The 21,580-nt window shown below is 37.9% G+C and overlaps 1 protein-coding gene across 1 annotated transcript in view; it reads right to left on the bottom strand.

Annotated features, from left to right (window-relative positions):
• The window catches only part of AFF2 (ALF transcription elongation factor 2), a 640,196-nt gene that overhangs the window by 600,391 nt on the left and 18,225 nt on the right, over nucleotides 1-21,580 (bottom strand). Inside the window, exon 3 of the mRNA XM_054587889.1 lies at nucleotides 3,467-4,327. Coding sequence (XP_054443864.1) covers nucleotides 3,467-4,327 — 861 coding nt within the window. The remainder of the gene's footprint in view (nucleotides 1-3,466; nucleotides 4,328-21,580) is intronic.

The following is a 21,580-nucleotide window of genomic DNA, read 5'->3' as shown; positions in this document are numbered from 1 at the left end:
CACAGTGCTCACTGCATAGGATATAAAACAAAACAGGCACAGTCACAAATGTGAACAATAACTTTTCAGCTGGTTGACAAAAGTAGTCAATAAATAAGCTAAAGTCAAATCCCATCAATCGTATCAGTTCCATTAAACATTCTAAGCACTCACAGTTTTGAGGCAACTAAAGACTCAAATAGTCTTAGGTCAGAGCCAAGAGCAGCTTGTAAAGAAAGTGACCCTTTATGGTGATGACACCCCACATATTAGTATTGTACTCATGAAAGTTATTGACTTAGGATAGAGACACAATACATGTCATCGACCTTTTCACTTGTATGCAATTATTTACTTCCCAAACAACACTAATAACAAATTGCATCAAAGTGCAAAGCTATTTACACCAGAAGATTCTTATTCTAATGGAAAAATAAAACATTTGTAATAAAAATCATGTATAAAGTTACATTTATTAACAAATTCATTTCTTACTAAAACACCATCTGCAAGCAACACTCAGTTTCCACTTGCTATATAAATAAGTGTTACTGTTTTCAAATGTAGTTCCTAGAAAATTCTTCTAAGTCCCACTGTAGAGCACATCAGTCTATTTTCGATTGGGATGATAATAAAATCTGTGATATTAGGTTTTTACACAAACAAATTATTTGTTTAAAAAGCATGCTTCTATTTAGAAACTAATGTTTTGCAATAAATTTGGTTAGACTTCTAGTATCCTTAGTATTGGTATAGAAATCCTATGAATCAGGGGAATTTTTCAAGGATAGTATATAATTAAATTTTCTCCATTATGTGCACAAGCATAGACACAGAAACAAATGGGTGCACACACATGCACATTTCATTTTAATGTTTATCATGTCTCAATTCACAAATACAAATATGTCTGCTTATTTGTACATCTTAGAATACTGTGTTTCCTGGTCATTCACTTCCCAGTCCTCCCAAATACATTGAACTAACACACATGTCAGCCTCCTATCACTAGAGCCAGGGTAAGAATTGCGAATGTTCAAAAAAATCCAGTGATTATTGACAAGCCTTGTTAGTAATAATATAGTGCTGCTACTCATCAAAGATGACTACTTTGACTAGGGACCCAGAACTCAATGATTAGAACTCTTGGCACCAGGGACTGGGGCTAACTTCTAATGATAAATGCTTTTGAAAAGTTCATCAAGATATAATAGGATGAATTTCTAGACTTGGTCAGAGTTTTAGCCACATAAATTCCATTAGATTTAAAGCTCTATAATGTCCCACCCTATCTATACTTATGCCCATGTTCTGATTTACACATTTCTGAGCTCTTTGTTAGGCTGTCTAACCTCTCACTTCCTTTCCTCCTATTTTTGGTTTTCACATTACCCTTAGAGTCTGTTTATTCTCATGACTTTAGGGTGTTAAGCTTCCCTCTACCCCTCTTTTATATCCTTCCTTGAAAGCTATATTTTAAAATAAGTATTTCCTTCAATGATCTCTTATGATGACTTTATTTCACCTGGCTCATTTTCCTATAAGACTCTACCAAAGTCTATTTGCACTGTCCATTACTGAACACTGTGTGCAGTGCACATTGGCAGCTTCTTGGATCATCATCTCCAGAGTTGATGACAGCTAAGACTCTTTGGAAATGTAACTCTCAATGGTGTTCCATAGACTGAGCAAAAAACATGAAGTTGTTTCTGAATCTGGGTCAGCCAAGTTGTGAATGCATAAGAGAAAGGATTACAACAGAGTGGATCTCACTGGAACTGTTATCTGTCACGCCACTAATGAGATTTGTGCACAGGTTGACAGACCTCTTAATGGGCCAGTGGTATTTCCAGACCAGTCCTGAATGAAGGCACTGCTGTGTAAGGATGGAACAACAGCAGATACCAGGGCAAGGGCAGGAACTAAAATGATATCCCAGTCTCTCATTATACTCCTCCTTCAAAGTCAGTTTCTTTTTGGTTTATAAGTATTACAATCCTGTATTAAGTCATCCAGTGGAAATTGGAATCTGGGCTTCCAAATGACTATGCAAGAGTACAATAAGATACAGGAAGACAGAGTACAATTTATAAAATATAATTGAGGATATATTTTTTAGCAATTGTTTACCTTTATTCATTTTATTTGGTTAACATTATGGCTTAGAAAATGTAATCAAGTGACCATTTTTGAAATCCATTCATTTAACAAACATTTATTGAGTATCTGCTATATGCCAAGCATTTGTCAGGCACTTAGGATACAGAGGAGAAGGAACCATTCCTTATTTTCAGTGAGCTCACAATTTCTGTATCTGTCTCAGAAATGAAACAATATTAAAAATATGCATTCAGAAAATATAACCAACAACTCCAGCCCTCCTTTCCTTTGTGTTTCCATCATCCTCTGAAATTACCCCACCTAATAAGTATGAATAAAGGAAGAAAAGCCAGAGTGCACATTTGGGCAAGCTTCTCTTAATTTAGACGTCACTAACTTGGAGTATGCAACAATATAGACTGTCTGTGACTCCTATTAAGAATTTCAACCTAATTTCTTCCTCTGTGTCTTTTTAAGCTTTTAGTCACCAGTAACAGGAATCTAATAAAAAAGCAGTGGCTTCTACCAATCAAGTGCTTAAGGTAGAGTAGGCAGTAGCTTACATGGTGGTGTATGAGGGGCACCTAATATATGTACCACACCCAGGGGCCACAAGAACTGAGAACGAATCATTAGTGATTTGTTCCTTTAGGAGATGCATTTGTCCCTTGGGACTTCTCTTTTAAAAGGCAGTGATTCCTGAGATGGGTAGAGCATTTAGTAATTCTAAACCCAGTGGAATTCTGATTGAACATAATGTCTGGCTTTCACAGGAGGACTCAAGTTAGTTGAGAGTAGTATAAGATGGCAATATAGGTACTTGTGAGAGAAGGTGATGCAAAAGGGAAGATTGAGGAATATGGAATATAACATAAAATCTTACCAAGGGATAGCCCTGCAAGCACCCAGGAAGCTAAGATTGTTAAAGAATGCCTTCCACTTTGAGCTCCAGCAAATCACACTTGTATGTTCTTGTACCTTAAGGAACTTATGTGGTTTATGTTTATGATATGTTATTGGCTAATCAAGACCTATCATGACTGACAATTTTTTCATGGGCCTCATATTGTTTACGACCAATTCAAATCTGCAGTGTTAATTGTTACATAATACTGAAAATGTATTGTCTGAAACTACTTCATGACTCCAGCTTTTTATTCACTCAGAGTGACCTACTCTTTTGTCATTTCACATTATGAAGATTTAACTCTATTTGCAGAGTGTTAATCATTCAAGTCACAAGTGACAGAAGATCAAAACTCAGACCTTGAAGAGTCTCATCATTTATTGCTTTAGAAGGTAAATAGATTTGCTTGTGAATACTTGATTATGGAGGTTAGACCAGTAAATCAAAAAAGGAGCAAAACAAAACTTTAAAATTACTTACTTCACTTGTCTGGAGAATTGTGAACTTTGATAGCTTAGTCTTTGAACTGGCTGTACTGAGTTTTCCATCCAACAGGGATCCAAATGACAGAGTCCCAAAACTGTTATCAAATTCAATTGAAGGTTTCAGTGTTGCAGAGATGTCTGGCGCCTGGTCCTGGCCATCCATGGGTCTGACATATGCAGTTGGTTTTTGCTGCCCCATGCTTGTTTTGCAGTAAAGCCCTGATGGGAAGTTTTGAATATAAAGGCCACTGCTAGGAGCCAATAAAGAAGATGCAACTAGGGGAGACCCAGGTGCTTGCACTGTAAATTTATATTCTTCTGGTGCATTGGATTGAAATATGTCTTTGAATGTACCACCTGCACTGGATTTGAGATTAGTGTCTTCCTTTGCTGATGGATTTAACTCTTCAAGTGTCCCAACTTCAGGCTGTTCAGCTGGGTAAATAAAGAAGTCTTCCAGTCTAGTTTGGGGCTGGTCCTGTTCAGATGCCTGCATCTTATTTGGCTGATTACTGGTCTGGCTTACCAGTACACTGCTAGTGTTATGACTATGTCGTGAACAGTCAGGTCTTAATTTCTTGTTTCTGTGTATTAGAGTTGAATTCAGTATCACAACAGAAGGTGGAGGCATTGGTGCTGCAGGGTGAGTATTATCCTGGTAAGGTGGGATCATTTGGTTCTTTTGTTCTGGGAAAAAACTTGGTTTGTTTTTGTTGATGGGAGTCTGGGGCACAGAATTCTTTGGGATTCCAACTAGATGATTCTGATTAGAATGATTAGTTAATAAATCCTTCATTTCATCATAGTTTTCCAGCATGTTCTGGACTCGATTGGCAAGTGTATCACCTTTGTTTGTCTAAAATAACAAAAAAAATTAGGGTGAGAGGAGAGAGGATGAATAGGTTTGTGTTTCCTAATGTTAATGTTTCAAACAGATATTCTAAGTAAACTAGCATATAGAGTTCTCTAAATCTTTTTGCTGCTACATAATTTCATGCTTTTCATGTGCTATGTAAAAGAAATTAATGATGCTATGGAAATAGCCTCTTTAAATGACCTATGTAATTAAAGTTTGTATATTTCCTGGCCTGTCCTTAAACATGCTCATTGGAAGAAGGTTTTAAATTACTTCATTTATTAATTTTATTAGCAAAATAACTAACTTTAAATCAGATGAACTGAGCTGTGATATTCTGCATTGTGATTCACAACTTGTGCTTACTGATCATTGGAATTATAAACAACTATAAGTTTGACATATAGTTGTTCTTGACATGCCAGAACTTTGTATTACATTATACTACAAAAACGGCTTAGCTCATGGAGAAAGAAGTCAGTTAAACTATACCTCCATGAATATTTTCAGTTTAGAAAAGGCATGGGATTAAACAATATCTAATTGAGCTAAGTTATGACTAAAACAAATCTAATTTCTTTTAATCAAAGAACTATAAATTACTGGTGTCTTCCTATTTATTCCGGGGGTTATAGTGTTGATTCATACTAGTTTATTCTGAAATAATATAACTGCTCATCAACAGTGACTTAAGCTCTCCATTGTCTTTTCAACAATTTTAAATTTTTTTTCAATATAAACTGTCACTTAAGTAAATAAAAGTCAGATTTTCAAAGTGATGTTGGCAACGGAACCATTCTATGGACAGCCAACATGCCAGCTATACTACCCCCTATAGGATATAACAATCTTATTAAAATGACTGTGATTGTTTTATAAATAGCTAAGTCCCTGAATATTTTTTTCTAATATAGAAAGCACAGACTTTGAATCCCCTGATCGGCAGCTGTGTGAGAAGACACAATAGCCAAGCTCCCAGGAGGCTCGGACCTGGCCCGGTGTCTTACAAGCCCAGGTACTGAGTACAGAGAGGCAGTCACAAATAGTAGATCCCTGGCTAAAAAGGACATAGAGTGGTCTAGAGATGCTTGAGGAAAGTCTGCAGATAGGCATTGGGGAGAGAACTGAGGGAGTGGCCAGGGGTTTCCTGGTGCTGACTCCTCCATCACATGGCAGCTGCCATCTTCCTCAGGGAGACTACTCCCCTTAGTGGCAGCAGCATGAAAGGACACAATAGCCCCACCACCAGGAGTATTGGGCCCTGGACTGGTGTTGGGCAAGCCTAACTACTGAGTAAAGACTGGTAGTCACAGATAGCACTCCCTGGCTACAGGGGATGCAGAGTAGTCTAGAGATACTTGAGAAAAGACTGGAGATGGAGGTGTTGGAGACATAATGAAGGGAGAAGCCAATCCTGACTCCTACCCCATATGGAAGCAGGCCTCTTGCTCAGGGAGACTACTCCCCTGAGAAGCAATAGCTTGAAAGGACCAAGAACCCTGCCCACAAGAGGGACTCTACCTAGCCCTGACTGCTGAGGGCAGAGTGACTAGATTAAAAACTGGAAGAGAAAGACAAAGACAGTACATTCCTGGAAGTCTCTTACAGACTGCCAAAGGTCAGACAGGGTCAAGAGCCGATATCATCAGAGGTAGATACAAAAAGAAAGAAAAAAAATGGTCTCTTAACATAAAAGTTCACACCACAAAGTCAGGAAGTCAAGACAAATCAATTTAAGAAGCAGGAACAAAAAAAAAATCTCACAAAAAAAGGAAGAAAAAGAAACTCACCCAAATTGGAGGGCAAGGAGGAATCCCTAGAAAGAGAACTAAATGAAATGGAGGCAAGTAAACTATCAGATATTGAGTACAACACAATGGTTCGAAGGAAGCTAAGTGAGCTCAGTGAGCTGAAAAAGAATTACTAAACACTACAGGGAAACTAGGAGGAACTTATTGCAAACTATATAAGCATTAAAAAGGACATAGAAACTATCACTAAGAGACAAAAGGAAATGAAGAATACAAATTCTGAATTGAGGAACACAGTAGAAGGAATCAAAAGTAGGCTCGATGAAGCAGAGGATTGAATCAGTGAGCTGCAGGACAAGGTAGAAAGAAGCTCCCAGAATGGGCAATAAAATGAAAAAAAAAAGACTCAAAAAGGATGAAGAGACATTCAGGAAATGCAGGACAACCTGAAATGTAATAATATCCATATACTATGGATACCAAAAGGAGAAGAGGAACATGGGATAGAGAACATGTTAGAAAAAGTAATGATGGAAAACTTCCCTAATGGGAGGAGAGAAAAGTTTGCACAAGTCCAGGAAACACAGAAGGTCCCATTCAAAAGGAACCCAATGAGGATGACACCAAGACACATCATCAGTAAAAGGGAAAATATCAAAGACAAACAGAGAATCCTAAAGGCAGCAAGGGAGAAACAGGTAGTAACGTACAAGGGAGAACTGGTAAGGCTATCAGCTGACTTCTCAAAAGAAACACTACAAGCCAGAAGAGAATGGCAAGAAATATTGCAAGTCAAAGAAAGCAAGGGGCTGAAGTTTACTCTACCCAGCAAGACTCTCCATTAAAATGGAAGGTGAAGTAAGGAGTATCCCAGAAAAAAGAAGGCAAAAAGAATACACCTCCCCTAAACCAGCACTACAAGATATGCTAAAGGGAATGCTTAAAGAAGATATAGAAAAAGAGTGAGAAAGAGGAGTACAGATGCAAAATGAAAAAATGAATAAGTACCCATCAAAAATAACTTTAAATATATATAGATTAAATGCACCAATCAAGACATAGGATAGTTGAATGGATTAGAAAACATGACTTGCACATATGCTGCCTACAAGAGACCCGCCACAGAACAAAGGACCCACATAAACTGAAAATAAAGGGATGGAAAAAAATATTCCAAGTAAATGGACAGGGAAAAAAAGCAGAGGTAGCAATACTTATGTCAGGCAAAACAGATTTCAAAACAAATGTCATAAAAGGAGACACAGAAGGACACGCCATAATACTCAAAGGAATAATCCATCAAGAAGTCTTAACCATGGTAAACGAAAATTTACCAACACAGGAGCACCCAAATATATAAGGAAAATGTTGGAGGACTTCTAGTATGATATAGAGAGCAACACACTGATAGTAGGGGATTCTAAAAACCCACTGTCAAAAATCGATATATTTCCAAACAAAACCTCAACAAGGATATTGAAGAACTGAATGATACATTAGATCTAATGAACTTAACTATCATAAATAGAACTTTTCATCCCAAAGAAGAAAAATACACATTCTTTTAAATATACATGGAATATTTTCAAAGATAGACCACATGATAGGTCACAAAACAAGTATCAACAAGTTCAGGAAACTTGAGATCATAACAAACATTTTCATGGACCACAAGGACTTGAAACTAGAAACAAATCTCAAGGAAAAAACTCAAAAACATTCATACTCATAGAGACAGAATAGCATACTATTAAACAATCAATTGGTCAAAAAGGATATCAGAGAAGAAATTAAAACATTTCTGGAAACAAATGAAAGTGAACACAAACAGTCCAAAACCTATGGGGTACAGAAAAGGCAGGCCTGAGAGGGAAGTTCATAGCAATACTAGTGTACCTCAAAAAGATGGAAACATTCCAAATAAAGGATCTAACCCTCCATCTTCAAGAACTGGAGAAACAACAACAAACAAAGCTCAGAATGAGTAGAAGGAAGGAAATAATGAAGATCAGAGTAGAATTGAATGACATAGACACTAAAAGAACAATTCAAAGGATCAACCAATCCAGGAGCTGTTTTTTTGAAAAGATAACCAAAATCGACAAGCATTTAGGCAGATTCATCAAGAAAAGAAAGGAGAGGACCAACATAAAGAATATCGGAAATGAAAGTGGAGTAAAAACAACTGATACCACAGAAATACAAAGGATTGTAAGAAATTGCTATGAACAAGTATATGCCAAGAAATTTGAAAACATTGATGAAATGGACAAATTTCTAGAAAAATATAATTTTCCAACCCTGCTTGAAGAAGAAGCAGAAATCGTGTACAGACAGGTAACAACTGGTTAAATTGAAACACTAATCAAACAACTCCCTGCACATGAAAGCCCTGGACCAGATGGTTTCAAAGGAGAATTTTACAAAACATTTACAGAAGAGCTGACCCCAGTCCTTCTCAGACTATTGCAAAAAAATACAAGAAAAAGGAAGACTGCCAAACTATTTTTATGAGGCCAGCAACATCCTAATCCCAAAAATAGATAAAGACACAATCAAGAATGAAAACTACAGGCCAATATCCTTGATGAACATAAAGGCTAAAATCCTCAACAAAATATCAGCAAACTGTATCCAACAATACATTAAATATCATCCACCATGACTAAGTGGCATTCATTCCATGGATGCAAATCCATAAACATAATGCATCACATAAAAAAAGAGGAAAGACCAAAATCACATGATCACATCAACAGATGCAGAAAAGACATTTGATAATGGGGAGCACCAATTTATGATAAAACCCCACAGTAGAGGGGTAATAAAGGGGGACTACCTCGATATAATAAAGGCAATATATGAAAAAATTTACAGCCAACCTCATACTCAATGGGCATAAACTAAAACCTTTCCCACTAAGATTGGGAGCAAAATAAGGATGTACACTTCCACCACTTCTATTCAACATAATTTTGGAAGTCCTAGCCACAGCAATAAAACAAGACAAAGAAATGAAAGGCATCCGAATTGGAAAGGAAGAAGTAAAACTATCACTGCTTGCAGATGACATGATAGTGTACATAGAAAACCCCATAAAGTTAACTAAAAATCTCTTCAACCTAATAAATGCATTTGTAACAACAGCAGAAACACGATCAATATTCATAAAATGAAGTCAAACTTTGTATACCAGAAATGAAATATCAGAATCAGAAATCAGGGAGGAAATTCTCTTTCCTAGAGCAACAATAAAATAACTTACCTAGGAATAAACTTACCCAAGGAGGTAAAAGACCTGTATGCAGAAACTATATAAAACTGAAGAAAGAAATTAAGGAAGAGACAAAGAAATGGAAGCATATACCATGTTCAAGATTTGGAAGAATTTTCATCAAAATGTCCATACAACCCATAGAAATTTATAGATTCAACACAATCCTTATTAAAATACCAATGACATTTTTCACAGACATAGAACAAACATTTAAAAAATTTATATGGAACCATAAGTGACCCCGAATAGCCGCAGGAATTTTGAGAAAGAAAAACAAAGTAGGCGGGATCACAATATCTGACATCAAACTATATTACAAGGTTACGGTAATCAAAACAGTCTGCTACTTCTATAAGAACAGATACATGGATCAATGGGACAGAATAAAGAGCCCAGAAATAGACCCATGACTCTATGGTCAATTAAGGTTTGACAGACTGTGCAGAAGCAAAAAACATGGAGCCTCTTCAACAAATGGTATTGGGAGTGCTGGACAGCTACATGCAAAAAACTGAAATTTGACCACCAACTTACACCATACACAAAAAAACTCAAGACAGATAAAAGACTTAATGTAAGTCATGACTCCATAAACGTCCTACAGGAGAACATAGGCAGGAAACTCAGATATCCCACGCAGCAATATTTTCAATGATATGTCCCCTAGAGAAAGGGACATAAAGGAAAAATAAACAATTGGGACTTCATTGAAATAAGAAACTTCTGCATGGGTAAAGAAAACATCAGCCACATGAAAAGGGAGCCAACGGTATGGGAAAATATATTTGCCAATGATTACTCTGACAGGGGTTCAATCTCCAAAATATACAAAGAATTCCCATGTCTCCATTCCAGGAAGACAAATAATCCAATGAAAAAATGGGCAAAGGACCTGAACAGACACTTCTCCCAGTAGGACATACACAGGGCCCAGACACATATGAAAGGATGTTCAGCATCACTAGCTATCAGAGAAATACAAATTAAAACCACAATGAAATACCACTTCACACCAGTCAAAACGACCATCATAAATAAATCAACAAACAACAGGTGCTAGTGAGGTTGTGGAGAAAAGGGAAACCTAGTACACTGTTGGTGGCAATGCAGACTGGTTCAGACACTGTGGAAAACAGTGTGGGATTTCCTCAAAAAGCTAAAAATGGAACTGCCTTTTGATCCAGTGATTCCACTGCAGGGATTATACCCTAAGAATCCCAAGACACCAAACTCAAAAAACTTATACACCCCAATGTTCATAGCAGCACAATTGACAACAGCCACATGCTGGAAGCAAAATAACTTCCCATCAGTAAGAGTGAATCAAAAAGCTATGGTACATTATGATAATGAAATATTACACAGCAGAAAGAAACAGCTACTACTCTTCGCGACACCATGGATGGAACTAGAGAGTATTATGCTAAGTGAAATAAGCTATGGGGTGAAAGACAAATACCATATGATCTCACCTATAAGTGGAACCTAATCACCAAAGCAAGCAGGCGAGGAAAATATGACCAGCAACACTGAAAGACAGAAGAATCCGACAGGGTGGGAGGGAGATAGGAAGGGGGGAAGTGGGGAGGGGAAGGGGAAAGGTCAGAACAAGGAACAGGTGTGAAGGACACATGGGCAAAGCCAAGGTGGGGCAGGTTTGAGTGGGGGAAGTTGGGTGGGTGGAACAGGGGAGAGTGGTGGTGGGTAAATGGAGACAAATATATTGGAACAAATTGCATAAATAAATAATCAAATAAATAAAAAATGTACAGCCTTTTATACCTAAAAATGGTAGAGAACTCTATACTTGGAAATGACTTGATGAAAGCTTTTTTAACTTCAAGAGTGATTTCTAATTATTCTCCTATCTGCTTAAGATATTATCAAAATCCTAGAATCAAGATGGCAAAGGAGTGAATGGAAGTCACACTGACCTCCTCCCAGGACGAACATGGAATTAAGATTAAATCATGGAGGAATCACCTGGAACAGACAATTGGACAGTAACTACGGAGAGAGGAGCCTTGTAACCTCAGAGATTGAAGAATCGGCTTTAGTGCAGTCTACTGGTAAGGAGTGTGGTACAGACCTGAGAAGGTGAGCGGAGCTCCCATGGGCGGCAGCAAGAGAAGGATATTGAAATGGACAGTTGGATCCCCCTGAGAAGAGCAGGGTCTAAACGAAATGTGGGGATCTCTAGCCCACAGCGCCAGAGCACAAAAAGTACACAGAAAACAGCCAGCTGCGAAAACCAGCAGGGTTGCTCTCTGCCAGAGACAGGCGGCTGAAGACGCAGAGGCTTCTAAAGGGCCAACGCAAAATTTTTATTTGAAGCCACTTACCCTGTTCTCCGGCAAGGGCAGGGACAGAGTAGGCTAGAGACACCTGAGAAGAGGCTGAAGAAGGAGGCTTTGGGGAGAGAACTGAGAGAGTACCATGCAGGATCTCTGTGTTGAATCATCACCTATGTGGCAGCAGTCATCTTACTCAGGAAGAGACCACACCCCGTGAGCAGCACCAGCGTCAAAGGACCCAATAGCCCCACCCCCAGGTGGGATTCCACCCTGCCCTGAACTGTCTAAGCTGCCTGCTAAGTGCAGAGTCACAGCCACAGACAGTAGATCCCTGGCAAAAGGGAGCACAGAGAGGTCTGGCAACATTTGAGGAAAGATTGGGGACTGAGGCTTTGGGGAGAGAATGGAAGAGTAGCTGGCGGGATCCCTGTGTGGACTCCTCCCCCCATGGCAGCAGCGTGAAAGGGCCCAAAAACCCTGCCCTCAGGAGGGACTCCACCCTGCCCTGAGCTGTCAAAGGCACCCTGCTGAGTGCAGTGTGAATAGATTAACAGCTGAAGGAGACAGTCACAAACAGTAGATTACTGGTGGTCTCCAACAGACTGCCTAAGATCAGACAGGGTTAACATCTGACATCATCAGAAGCAGATCCAGAGTAAGAACCGCGATCTGCAACCATAGAAGTTCATACCACAAAGTCAGGAAATCCAGACAGATCAACTTAAGAAGTAGAAGCAAAAGAGAAGAGTCTCACAAAAAATGGGAAGACAAAGAAACAACCCCCAGTTTAAGGAAAAGAAGGAATCCTCACAAAGAGAACTAAATGAAATAGAGGAAAATAAACTATCAGTTACTGAGTTTATAAAAAAAAAATAACGGTTCTAAGGACACTGAATGAGCTCAGTGAGCTCAGAGAGCATTACAAGAAACTACAGGGAAACTATGAGGAACTTATTGCAAACAATATCAGCATGAAAAAGGACATAGAAACTATCAATAAGAGATCAGAGGAAATGAATAATACAATTTCTGAACTGAAGAACACAGTAGAAGGTGTTCTTTAATTAAGGTGAATTTTCTCTCTATCAAAAGCAGGCTAGATGAAGCTGAGGACCAAATCAGCAAGCTGGAGGACAACTTAGAAAAGAGTTCCCATAAAGAGCAAGAAAATGAAAAAAGACTCAAAAAGAATGAAGAGGAATTTAGGGAAATTCAGGACAACCTGAAACATAATAATATCCATATAATATGGATAACAGAAGAAGAGGATGAGGAAGGGATAGAGAACCTGTTTGGAAAAAGTCATGATGGAAAACTTCCCTAATTGGAGGAGAGAAAAAGTCACACAAGTCCAGGAAGCACACAGGGTCCCATTCAAGAGGAACCCAATGAGGCCCACTCTAAGACACATCATCATTAAAACAGCAAATATCAAAGACAAATAGAGAATCCCAAAGCAAGCAAGGGAGAAAGAGGTAGTAACAGATAAGGGAGTCCCAATACATCTAATAGCTGACTTCTCAACAGAAACACTGCAAGTCAGAAGGGAATGGGAAGAAATATTCGAAGTAATGAAAAGTAAAGGCGTGCAACCAAGACTGCTCTACCCAGCAAGCCTCTCATTTAAAATGGAAGGCGAAATAACGAGTTTCCCACGCAAAAAAAGTCTAGAAGAACACACCTCCACCAAAGCAGCACTGCAAAGCATGCTAAAGGTACTTCTTTAAGATGAAGAAAACTTTTCTATGAATACCCAGTTCCTTTCAGAGTTGCCAATACTTGATATTACCAATATTTTTAATACTCATTAATCTGATTGCGACAATGATGTTATTTTAATTGTTCGTTTATTATTTGTTGAAATTAAACCTGTTTTAGCATACTTCTTGCCTATTTATTTTATTTTCTAAAAAAGCTTTAAATGACTTTTTGGTATTTTTTATCAATTTATTGATTAAAGGTTTCTAGAACTTTTTTCCCCAAGAAAAGAAAAATACAAAAACTATTAACCATGTTTTAGATGTATTGCCAATACTTTTCTATTCCATTCCTTGTCTTTTACCTTTTTTATATGTATATTACTATATAGTTAAATGTTTAATATATCTATACTGTCAATATTTACTTTATAGCTTCTGTGGTTGAATATTTTACTTCAGGTCATGAAAAATATTAGTTGCATTTTCTTCTAAACTCCTTATATTCTACATATTGATTTTTGTCTTACCTGAATATTTCTTGTATCATGTGTGAAACAGGGCTCTATATTTGTTTTATTTCAAGTAATAATGGTCCATGCACCTTATTTGTTGAATGAGCCTTATTTTACTCATTGATTTGAAATATCAACTAAACCATATATATTAATCAGATATATATGTTTGTCTCTAGAATGTTCATCGTATTTCTTTGATCTACTTGATTATTTTTGTGCTGGTGTCATGTTGGTTTAATTGCTGAGATTTTATAATGGTTTAAGTTTTTTAAAAATATTTTATAATTAACTTTGACATCTAAAATATAACTAAAATCAATCTGCATTTAAGAAAGAGAGAGAGATTGAAGTCATATCTTTTGTGATAACATGGATGTAACTGGAGAATATCAAGCTAAGTGAAATAAGCCAGTTGATGAAAGAAAATTGCCATATGATCTCACCTATAAGTGGAATCTATTCAACAAAATAAACTACCAAACAAAATAAACCACAGGCACGGAAACATGGAGCAGACTGAAAGTGACCAGAGGGAAGGGGTAAAGAGGACAATGGTGGAAAGAAGGGGAAGGGATTAGACAAAGAACATATATGAATGGCACTTGGACATGGACAACAGAGTGGCAATTGACTGTTGGAGTGGGGGGTGGGGGTGGGATGGTTGGAGGGGGCAAAGGGTAAAAATTGAGACAACTGTAATAGAATAAATATGATTTATAAATCAATAAAAATTATAAAAGGATATTATCAAAATAAGATGTTTAATTCAGAAGGGCACAGTGCCTAGGCACTTTTTCCTGCCTAGGCTGCATTCTTTTTGTCCAAGATGTTGGAAATAATCAAGTTTACTGGCACCCATGTAGGCATGTGCCTGCAGGGCCAGTGGTTAAGAAAGACACCCACTCTACGTTACCTTTGTATCCCAGAAGCCATAAGCTTGTTCTCCAAACACAGGAGGATTTAATCACCTCCTCACTGGTATAACCTCTACTGAAGATAGATTTTTAACATCTGAGGTTTCTCACATGCCTTTAACACAATCCAGTCTCTAGGTGCACACAGAGAGTATGCCTATTTGGTATTTCAGTCTAAACCTAGGTTATATGATTGTGTGCTCTTCTCTGTATGTGAAGATGGGAGGATATGGAAATTAATGGAGAGTGAAGTTCCAAAAATGGATGAAATCACCCAGGGAAAGAAAATGGAGAATGAGAAGATTGACCTCAGGGGAGGACCCTGGAAAACATCAACCTTTAAGAGACTAGGAGGGAGGAGGGGAGCCAAATAAGATACCAGAGAGGAATAACCAGAGGTGGATTCACACAGGAAACCTTGCCTTCATTATTAGCATGAACTCCATATATTGTATACAGTATTCAACTCATACCATGTGTTAAATCATAGATGACACTTTTAAAAAAATGAAGGAAGTTTGGAAAATATGATCTCTAAGATTAAGGAAAGGTATGCTAAAATATGCTAAGAGGGGTCTGTCAGGGATGCAGAATTTTGGAAATCTATATAAGTATATCAGTTTAGTTTTCTTGTCCTCAAGAACATGTTATATTGCATTACATATAACCTTGGTGCTGAAGTAGTGATTAAACAATTAACATTTCATATAACCCTTAACTGAACAAATGTTCCATTTTCAGAAATATATTTAAAAGGCATATTTCATAAATAAAGATGGGTAGATATCACTTTTATTCTCTAAAGGCCCTAAATTTGTACATTTTAATGGCAGAAATTACTTTTTATCTAAGGCAAGGACAAATCCTTTGTATAAATGTCTCCTCTTCAAGAGAGTTAGAAAATTAACCATTTGGGCAGAGGCCAAAACCAGTCTTTCTATTCAATTCCTAAATTCAGGCAAGGAGATTTCATTGAGCTGAGGGCCCCATAAGAATTTGATGCAAGACATTGTTCTGTTCTCTCAAACTGTTTAGCTCTAGGGTAAAATATTGCCTAATGACCACTAATAATTTGCCAGCTTCAAGGATTTTATCAAACAAGGGGAAATAACTTCATTTCCCATTTTAAACGCCTTCATTTTACATTGTCTCATTCACTGAGTTAGGCCATGCTTCCTTCCATCAGATGAAGTAAATTTTATAGCCTTATTGCCTTAGCTACTATGATGCTCAAAGTTAAATTTATTGAAATTTTACTTGTCTTTCATTGAAAATTAATTGAACTTTGATTAAAACAGAGTTCTACAGGATCAAAACCTTGTCTCATGATTTCAAAAAGATCACCAAAATACCTCAGAACCCTGAGAAGTAATTATCTCTCTCTAGGCTAACCATATCAGGGGTCACATACCTGTTCCTGTTCAGTGGTATATAAGAGGGACACGCTCATTTTTACTTCAGTAGAGAGAGAATTGAATAGTTTTTACTTTCTTTATTTTTTTTAATTTTTAATTTATTTTTTCAAATACATTTATCTCTACCTTCCCCCCACCACTTTCCCTTGGCCCCTCCCACTCTCCCTCCCTCAGTCCATCCCCTTTGGTTTTGTCCATGAGACCTTGCAATATGTTCCTTGACTTTCCCTTTTCCTTCCTTTTCCCCTGCCCATCCCTCCCTCCTTTCCTCTTGTCTCTATGGGTTTCATTTCAATTAAAGGTTTCTTGTCTTATTTTCCTTTCATCTTTGTATTGTTGGTTATGTCTGCTTATAGGTGAGATCATACGGTATTTGTCCTTCGCCTTCTGGCTTATTTCACTTAGCATAATGCTCTCTAGTTCTGTCCATGCTGTTGTGAAGTTTAGAAGTTCATTTTCTCTTTCTGCTGCATAGCATTCCATTGTGTAAATGTACCATTATTTTTGGATCGAACCATCCACTGATGGGCATTTAGGTTGCTTCCAACACTTGGCTATTGTAAATTGTGCTGATATGAACATTGGGGTGCATAGGTTCTTTTGAATTAGCGTTTTGGGATTCTTAGGGTATAGTACCAGCAGGAGAATCACTGGATCAAAAGGCAGTTCCATTTTCAGCTTTTTGAGGAAATTCCACACTGCTTTCCACAATGGCTGCACCAGTCTGCATTCCCACAGTCTACTAGTGTTCCCTTTTCTCCACAGCCTTGCCAGCACCTGTTTTTGTTGATCTGTTTATGATGGCCATTCTGACCGGTGTGAGGTGATACCCCATAGTGGTTTTGATCTGCATTTCTCTGATGGCTAGTGATGCTGAGCATCCTTTAAAATGTCTCTGGGCCTTCTGTATCTCTTTCTTGGAAAAGCATCTGCCCAGGTGCTATGCCCATTTATGGTTGAATCATTTATCTTCTTGGAGAGGAGTCGAATGAGTTCTTTATATATCTTGGAGATCAAACCACTCTTTGATGTATCATTAGCAAATATATTTTCCCATACACTTGGCTTCCTTTTCATTTTGCTGATGTTTTCATTAGCCATTCACAAGCTTCTTATTTTGATGTGGTGACACTTATTTATTCTTTCCTTTATATCCCTTGCTTTAGGAGACATATCAGTGAAAAAATTGCTCTCAGATTTTTATGGTGTTGCGACTTATATTTAAGTCTTTTATCCATCTTGAGTTTATTTTTGGGTATGGAATCAGCTGATGATCCAGTTTCAATTTTTTCCATGTAGCCGTCCAGCTCTCCCAACACCATTTGTTGAAGCGGCTATTATTGCTCCATTGTATGCTTCTGCCCCTTTGACAAATATTAGTTACCCATATAGACCTGGGCTTATTTCTGGGCTATCTATTCTTTTTCACTGGTCTATTGGTCTGTTCTTGTGACAGGACCCGATTGTTTTGAGTATAGTGGCTTTGTAGTATCGTCTGATGTCCGGTAGTGTGATCCCGCCTACTTTGTGTTTCTTTCTCAAAATTGTTGTGGCTATTCTGGGTCATTTATGGTTCCATATAAATTTTCAAAATGTCTGTTCTATTTCTCTGAAATATGTCATTGGTATCCTAATAGAGATTGCATTGAATCTATAAATTGCTCTGGGTAGCATGGACATTTTGATGATATTAATTTTTCCAATCCATGAGCGCGGTATATGCTTCCATTTATTTGTGTCTTCCTTAATTTCTTTCTTCAATGTTGTATAGTTTTCTGTGTACAGGTATTTTACCTCCTTGGTTAAATTTATTCCTCAGTACTTTATTTTTCTTCTTGCCATATTGAATGATATTTCTTTTTCTGATTTCTTCTTCTTCTATTGCATTGCTGGTGAACAAAAATGTCTGATTTCTGAATATTGACTTCGTAGCCCGCTGTTTTGCCAAATTCACTTATTAGGTTGAGGAGTTTTTTGGTAGAGTTTACAGGGTTTTCTATGTACACTATCATGTCATCTGCAATAATGATAGTTTTATTTCCTCCTTTCCTATTCGGATGGCTTTTATTTCTTTTTTCTTGTCTGACCACTGTGGCTAGGACTTCCAATACTATGTTGAAAAGAAGCGGTGAGAGCGGACATCCTTGTCGTGTTCCCGATCTTAGTGGGAAATCTTTTAGTTTTTGCCCATTGAGTATTATTTGGCTGTAGGTTTTTCATATATGGCCTTTATTACATTGAGAAATGCCCCATTTATTACCATTTTTCTGAGTGTTTTGATCATACATGGGTCCTATAACTTATTGAATGCTTTTTCTGCATCTCTCTAGATGATCATGTGGTTTTTGTCTTTTTTTTTATTTATGTGATGTATTATGTTTATTGACTTGCGTATACTGAACCATCCTTGTATCCCTGGGATGAATCCCACTTGATTGTGGTGGATAATCTTTTTAATGTATTGATGGATGCCATTTGCAAATATTTTGTTGAGGATTTTAGCATCTATGTTCATTAGTGAAATTGGGCTGTAGTTTTCTTTCTTTGTAGGATCATTATCTGGTTTGGGGATTAGGGTGATGCTGACCTTATAAAAATAGTCTGGGAGTCTTCCCTCCTCTTGCATTTTTTGTAAAAGTCTGAGAAAGACAGGGGTTAGCTCTTTCTTAAGTGTTTTGTAAAATTGTCCTATTATACTCTATGGTCCTTGGGCTTTTGTGTGTCCAGAGTTTCTTGATTACTGTTTCAATTTCCCCAGCTGTTATCGATCTGTTCAAGCTGTCTGTTTCTTCCTCCTTCAGTGTTTGAAGATTATAGTTTTCCAGCAATGTGTCCATTTCATCGAGGTTTTCAAATTTCTTGGCATATAATTGGTCATAGTAGTTTCTGATAATCCTTTGTATTTCTGTGGTATCAGTTGTTATTTCTCCTCTTTCATTTCTGATATTATTTATTTGAGTCCTCTCCCTTTTTTTCTTGATGAGTCTGCTTAAAGGCTTGTCAATATTATTTATCTTTTCAAAGAATGAACTTCTGGATTGGTTCATTCTTTGAATTGTTCTTTTTGTCTCTATGTCATTCAGTTCTGCTCTAATCTTGACTATTTCTTTCCTTTTACTTGCTCTGAGATTTATTTGTTGTTGTTTCTCCAGTTCTTGAAGTTGTAGTGTTAGGTCTTTTATTTGAAATGTTTCTATCCTTGGAAGATCTGTCCGTTTCTGACAGTGGGGTGTTAAAATTCCTTACTATCAGTGTGTTGCTGTCTGTATCTTTCGTGAAGTCGTCCAATATTTTCCTTATATATTTGCGTGCTCTTATGTTGGGTGCATAAAAATTTACAATGTTTATGTCTTCTTGATAAAGTCTTTCTTTAAGTGTTATAAAGTGTCCCTCTAGGTCTATTTTTATGGCCTTTGTTTTGAAACATATTTTGTCTGATACAAGTGTTGCAACCCCTGCTTTCTTCTCTTGCCCTTTTGATTGGAATACTTTTTTCCATCCCTTTACTTTCAATCTTTGGAGGTCTTTTGTTGTGAGGTGGGTCTCTTGTAGGCAGCATATTTGTGGGTCATGTTTTCTTGTCCATTCAGCTACCCTGTGTCTTTTGATTGGGGCATTTAGTCCATTCACATTGAGAGATATTACTGATAGAACCTTACTCATCTTTTCTCTTTGTACCTGTGTTCCTCTTTCTCTCATTCTTTTCCTTCATCTGCTTAAACCAGTCCCCTTAGCATATCTTGGAGTCCTGGTTTGGTAGAGACGTATTCCTTTAAGCTTCTTTTGTCTGGGAAACTCCGTATTTCCCCTTCTATTTTAATTGAGAGCCTAGCTGGGTTGAGCAGCCTTGGCTGTAGCCCCTTGCTTTTCATGACTTGGAATATTTGTTGTCATTCCCTTCTGGCTTGTAGTGTTTCTGTTGAGAAGTCTGCTCCTAGGCGTATTGGGGCCCCCTTGTATGTTACTTTCTCCTTCTCCCTTGCTGCCTTGAGGATTCTCTCTTTGTCCTTGATAGCTGCCATTTTAACGATGATGTGTCTTGGAGTGGACCTCCTTGGGTCCCTCTTGAGTGGCACCCTCTGTATCTCCTTGGTCCATGAGACCTTTTCTTTCCTCAAATTGGGGAAATTTTCCATCATTACTTTTCGAGGCTTTTTTTTTTTTATCTCTTTCTTCTCTTCTTTTCCTTCTGGTATCCCCATTATGCAGATATTATTGTGTTTCAGGTTGTCCTGCATTTCCCTAAATTCCTCTTTGTTTTTGAGTCTTTTTTTCCCATTTCTTATTCTTTCTGGGAGCTTTTTTCTTCCTCATCCTCCATCTCACTGATTCAATCCTCAGCTTCATCCAGCCTGCTTGTGATTCCTTCTACTGTGTTCTTCAATTCAGAAATGGTATTCTTCATAACCTCTTGTGTGTTCTTGATAGTTTCTATGTCCTTTTCCAGGTTGATATAGTTTGTTGTAAGATGCTAATAGTTTCTCTGCAGTTTCTCATAGTTATCTTTGATCTGGCTGAGCTCATTGAGTTTCCTGAGAGCCATTGCTTTGAATTCAATATCTGAGAGTTCCCTTGCCTCTATTTCACTTAGCTGTCTCTGTGGGGATTCCCCTTTTCCATTCATTTGGGGGGAACTTTTTTTCCTTCCCATTTTTGTGAGAGTTTATTAAGTAATTAATTTATTTATTTTTGCTTCTGCTTCAATTGATCCGTCTAGATTTCCTGACTTTGTTGATTAAATTTCTATGGTTGTAAGTGTTTCTTTTTATTTATTTATTTTTCTTTACTTTTCTTTCTGGGCCTGCCTCTGATGATGTCAGTTGTTGACCCTATATGTCCTTGGGTCATTTGAGTTTTCTAGGAGTCTACTGTCTCTGTCTGACTCCTGTTTGGGGAGAGCTATGACCACTTTGTCCAGTGATCTACTATTTCTGTAGATTGCTCTGCACTCTCACAAAGGCTCCTTGAGTGCCCTCACTGGCCCAGCAGGTCCCTTAGCCCACCTGGGCTCATGCATGTGTTTGCCCCAGCCCCAAGGTCTTATTCGCCCTACCTCATGCACTCGTCTAGCACCTGAACCAGGCGGGCGCCGCAGTTCAGTTTAGGGTCTTCTATTTGTGCTTTTCCTGCTTTTGGCTCTTTGGGGACGTTGCCTGCCCATGCAAAATGGAGACTATGGAAATGGGAGGCAATCAGCTCCAGGACTCTCCAGTTAATACCATATCCAGTCTCTCCTCCAGGGTCTCTGGGCAGCTCTGTGACCCTTCGGCCGGGATCCACTATTTCTGCTGACCACTCTGCACTTGCAGGCCCATGTGGGCACTGGTTTACACCTGCCCTTGCAAATCTGTGCTCTCCCTCGCAGGCACCGTTGGTGCCAAACTGCA

The sequence above is a fragment of the Pteronotus mesoamericanus genome, unplaced genomic scaffold (genome assembly GCF_021234165.1).
Source record: "Pteronotus mesoamericanus isolate MK-2021 breed Mesoamerican mustached bat unplaced genomic scaffold, CSHL_Meso_final scaffold_12, whole genome shotgun sequence".
In the NCBI taxonomy this organism is placed as follows: Eukaryota; Metazoa; Chordata; class Mammalia; order Chiroptera; family Mormoopidae; genus Pteronotus; species Pteronotus mesoamericanus.
The sequence above is the reverse complement of the archived record's forward strand: the minus strand, read 5'-3'. Positions and strand labels throughout refer to the sequence as shown.